The 5,151-nt window shown below is 39.3% G+C and overlaps 1 protein-coding gene across 1 annotated transcript; it reads left to right on the top strand. All coding sequences in view use genetic code 12, as the record gives it.

The window, feature by feature from the left end:
• Positions 1-2,793: 2,793 nt before the first annotated feature.
• Positions 2,794-5,070, top strand: CANMA_004585 (uncharacterized protein; the record flags this gene model as incomplete). Its single annotated transcript, XM_051816876.1, has 1 exon — positions 2,794-5,070. The coding sequence occupies one exon, from the start codon at positions 2,794-2,796 to the stop codon at positions 5,068-5,070; it is 2,277 nt and encodes a 758-aa protein (XP_051669820.1).
• Between the last annotated feature and the right edge of the window lie 81 nt (positions 5,071-5,151).

Raw genomic sequence — 5,151 nt, 5'->3', positions numbered from 1 at the left:
ATTGATGGATGTGAGTTGGACTTGTATAGAGGAGATGGATTTTAATCTAGGTCTCTTGTATTGTTTTCTATAGACACTACTCTAATGCTCATAGTGGCCAACACTTGGGGGAGCATCGCCTGACTCCCACACTTTGGCCTCACTGCCCAACTCAAACTCAATTGAACCCCCACTTGCGCCAAATACAATGTTGTGGTCAACCCAGTTTGGGTTTCAAACTGTTATTTTAATAATTGTTTTTTGAGGGTTTTACCTAAAGTTACTTGTTATCTTCTCACTTACTATGAGTTGGTCAACAAAAGAAGCGTTTTAATGTGTGTACTCGTTTCGGAAGACTAGCCGAGAATGGCATTGTATCTTGCCTGTTAGTAACACAGTTTAGAATGACAAAATCCTTAAAAATGCGTGTATCCCACAAGCATCGATTGTAGTAGTTTCATTTTAACTTGCACCAACTTCTGTCCATTCTTACTTGTATAAAACATTTTTTCTCTTTCAGATTTAGCTGGTAGGGGTGCAGAACACATTCACATACAAGAACGTAGAAATAGCTGAGTTAAGTGTGGCACCTGACATAATAGTACACCCATCCCAAGAAAAAGCTTGTAGAAGGTCAATTTCACTTCCAATTAGTATTTCTATACTCGATTAATTGGAACCAGAGACTTCAAATCCGTTTAGTAAATCCATGAATATCTTGAACAGACGTGTTGATGGTAACAAATTCAATATGGGAATCATTACCTCATCAGGGAAGTATTTTAAAAAGGATTTCCCTTGGAAGGTCTGAAAGATGCATTTTGAGTAAAAGAAGCGTCAGGACCAAGTGCCAGCTTTGGAGATTTGCTGTGAAATATAAGTTATACCCATCAGAATTGATAAATTTCTGATGAGCAAAGCACTAGCTTTTGTTGGTACAAAAGCAAAGCAAAAAGTTGGTTATCTAACACACTGAACCCTTTATTGTAAACCCTTTTTTTCTAAAACTTTCCTTTCTTAGGTGTTATACTTTGACATTTTCAAACATGTAGAGTTTCTAAAATGTAACATCAAACCTTTTTGTTTATGGCTTTATCGATAACAAGGTGACACAAAAGGATAAATATTTTTTTTGTTCCACTCACAAAGTTTGCAACCTTTATTTTGCGCGCGTCAAGGCGTATTTGCCTACATACTACCAGGATAGAACTTGTCTATAATTTCTAAAGTCATAGAGACACAATACTCTGGAAGGTTATATATGAGGCTGAACTACGTCTTTTATATTCCCTTGAAACACTTAAAGTACCGTTTTTTGGACATGTATTTTGAGGCTAAATAGTTGCTGTGATCTTCTCTGAGTATTGATTTTTAGTTTATAAACTGTCCTTAACCTCTACGAGATTAAACATAACTGCAACTTGGAGTGATAGTCCAAGTTACAAGAGAATTCATTCATATCTTAAAATACACTTTGCGCTATTGCAGATGGATTATAAAAGAATACAAGTTTAATCAAATGAAATTTTTTGGCTTAAAAGTACTTAGCCATCTGTAACATATAAGAAGAGATATTATTCTTGTTTTACATGTATTGGTTGCATTAACTGTCCGTTACAAGAAAGGTACTCAAAATGTCTTCCTCCCAGTTTGATGTTTTTTATTCTATAAATTCTCTAGCAAAAACTTCTACTTTGGAATTACCTTATTGACACTCATGGTTCATTTGGCAATGATTTAATTACATTTCAACCACACTGTCGAGATCCCACGTGCAATAGTAAAAATCAATGTTTGAAAGGAGTCGGCCAGAATAGTAAATTTGGTGAATGTGGCTTCATCAAACGAAATTCATCAAAATATAAGAGAACATCACCGCTTCGGAATAAAGCAAGTTATCTCCAACTAATATCTGAATACACGTGGGCTAAAATTTCCCAAAATCCATAAAACCAAAACATGCAAATGAATTTCATTTAGCATATCTACAAAACAATGGAAAGCAAAGAAACAATAGGTCAGTTACTGTCACAGGACTATAATTTAGGCACAAGTTTGAATAATAGCACAAAATCAAAACTTAAGGTGATTTTGTCTCATAAAAATGTCCCATGTGGTCAATGATCAAAGTATTACACATTTTTATTGCTTTCCCTTTTATTAACAATTTGCATTGTTCTTCGAGGAATGTGATGTTTTTTTTCCAGGGCGCACGCGGTCTTGCAGCTGTTTTACCTGTCAAACGATATCAAATGACGAAGCGCGTTAAACAAAATTACAACGACGTAGACTCCATGCAATAAAACAAAACTAGGGAAAGCAAAACAAAGAAAGACTAAAAAAAATCAATAAACACAAACAGAATCAGCTCCATATAAAAAGTCAAATCAATCAATCAACCCGGCGGAGATAGATATTTTGTACAATACCAGACTTCATAAATTGTAAAACAATCTAATCGCACATGTCATTCAACTACTTTCAAGCACGAGGCCATGCATTGGAAGCATGTCCTTGTGATAAACCTACTTGTGACACTCCCAACTTGACTATCAGTAGCAGCAAGATCTCCCTTGAAACACAACATCATTTTGCCACACAATAAAGCAGAATTGTTTACATTAAAACTTAACTTTTTGGCTTACAATAAGACACCGAAATCTCTCGGCTTTATTGTTTTATATGCATGCCACTGCAGATGGAATATAGAATGTAAGAATCTTGGTATCTATATATATATATATATATATGTGTATGTAGCGTTCGACAAAGTAATACTAGAATGTAGCTGAGCATTCAGTGATCACTACAAATATGATTGTCTTAAATTATATAGCGGCGTTTGCAACCGTGAGTGCAACTCTCACAAAACAAGAAACTAAGAGCCCACTAGATATAGACCTTTTCTATGGCACCGAAAACGGTGGTAATGTGTTCCCTGGTGCAACCCGGCCATTCGGTATGGCGAAAGTTGGAGTCGATGTGTTGGACACGGAGTTTGGAAATGCCTATTCTGGATATGCACCAGGCGGTGTTGTTACAGGTATTTCAATGATGCACGAAAGTGGAACTGGAGGAGCACCGGAGTATGGGGTTGTGGCACAGTTGCCATTCACTGCCAAGTTTGACCACACTACCCAAATGACATTGACAAGACAGCAATCGGACACTGCAAAAGTTGGGTACTATGCTGTCAACTCGAGTGGTGTTGATATAGAAGCGACTGCTGGTGAGAGATTTGGAATCTTGAAATACAACTTTAAAGACAACAACGGCAGTGCCCAAGTTTTGATCAATGTATCGCATCACTTGACAGCTCCCGATAGGCCCTGGTGGACACAGTATTTTGTCAACGGATCAATTGAAGCGACAACAGAAGGTTATACTGGCTATACAACTATAAAAGATGGTTGGGGCGATCAAGCGCCGTGGACGGTCTACTTTTGTTCCAACTTTTCACAAGCGGCTGATTCGGTTTCCAGATTTGACAAGAATGGAGTTACAAAAGACCAAAATTTAGCTTCCTCAACGACTCAAGATGATTCGTTTGGCCTTGTGTTTGATTTTGGCAACCAAGTCGATGAAGTCGTCAGTCATGTTGGTATATCATTCATTTCAACAAACCAAGCCTGCAGCAACATCAACCACGAGCAAGGGTTTGAGGAACTAGTTGAAGAAACACAAACAGTTTGGCAGGATGAGGTGTTTAAGAAGTTTGAATTGGCTGGCGACAGTGACAAGATCGACCAGTTTTACACAAACTTGTATGGAACTCACCTCATTCCAAGCAACAAAACGGGAGAGAATCCGAGCCCTGGATGGACATCATCACAAGTCTACTACGATGATTACTTCACCGTTTGGGACACGTTCCGTTGCCTCAATCCGTTGTTGAACCTAGTCAACCCCACAAGAGGATCCGAAATTGTGCAATCGTTGGTTAATATCTATTCCAACGAAGGATGGACTCCCGATGGCCGCTCTGCCAACCAGAATGGAAGAGTTCAAGGTGGGACCAACTCCGATATTGTTATGGGTGATGCAGCCCTAAAAGGATTAGAGAATATTGATTGGGAGACTGCATATTCGGCGATGAAGAAGAATGCTGAAATGCAACCGCCTTATTGGTATGATCTGTTTGCCCCTGACGCTTCCACTAAACAAGGGAGAGGAGCTCTTCCTGATTGGTTGGTGTACGGCTACGTAACTAGGAATTATACAAGGTCTGTGAGTCGTACCATCGAGTATGCTTATGATGATTTTGCCTTGAGCCAAGTTGCAAAAAAATTGGGCAAGCAAGACGACTATGACAAGTATCTTACTCGCTCGGCCAACTGGCAAAATATTTGGAACAAAAATGCTTCTGCTGATGGGTACAACTACACTGGGTTTATCCAGCCACGCAACGCTGATGGTTCTTTCAATTCAACAAATTACGACCCTTTCTCGTGCGGCAGTTGCTATTGGGGTGATGATGAATACGAAGGAAAACCGGTTGAATATGGGTTTGCTGTGCCTCATGACATTGAGTCCTTGATTTCTTTAATTGGCGACAACGACACTTTTGTTCAGCGTATCAATGATTTATACCCATTGCATGGAAAGAAAATAGCTGATGTTGGTAATGAGCCCAGTTTTCTCACTCCGTTCTTGTTCAACTTTGTCAACCAGCAGTATAGATCAGTGGAGTTGGTCAATTACATCTTAACCAATGATTTCAAGCTGGGAAGCAAAGGGTTGCCGGGAAACTCCGATGGAGGAGCCATGCAAGCGTGGGTTATTTTCAGTTTAATGGGTTTGTATCCAGTTGCAGGAACCACCACATATTTAATCACTTCACCCTCGTTGAGCAGCATCAAGTTGCATTTGGACAATGGCGCTACTTTTGAAATCAAAGCCAACAATTTGTCAGAAGATAACATTTACGTGCAAAGCTTGAAGGTGAATGGCCAAGATTGGAGCCAAAACTGGGTTGACCACGACACTGTTTTTGGCGCAAGTGGGGGTTCAATTGAGTTTGAGTTGGGCAGTGAGGCCAAAGTGTGGGAATCAGGCGATGCTCCCCCAAGTGTTGGCCACTATGAGCATTAGAGTAGTGTCTATAGAAATCAATACAAGAGACCTAGATTAAAATCCATCTCCTCTATACAAGTCCAACTCACATCCATCAAT

This window comes from Candida margitis (genome assembly GCF_024628925.1).
Source record: "Candida margitis strain CBS 14175 chromosome Unknown scaffold131, whole genome shotgun sequence".
NCBI classification, from domain to species: Eukaryota; Fungi; Ascomycota; class Pichiomycetes; order Serinales; family Debaryomycetaceae; genus Lodderomyces; species Lodderomyces margitis.
The sequence above is the reverse complement of the archived record's forward strand: the minus strand, read 5'-3'. Positions and strand labels throughout refer to the sequence as shown.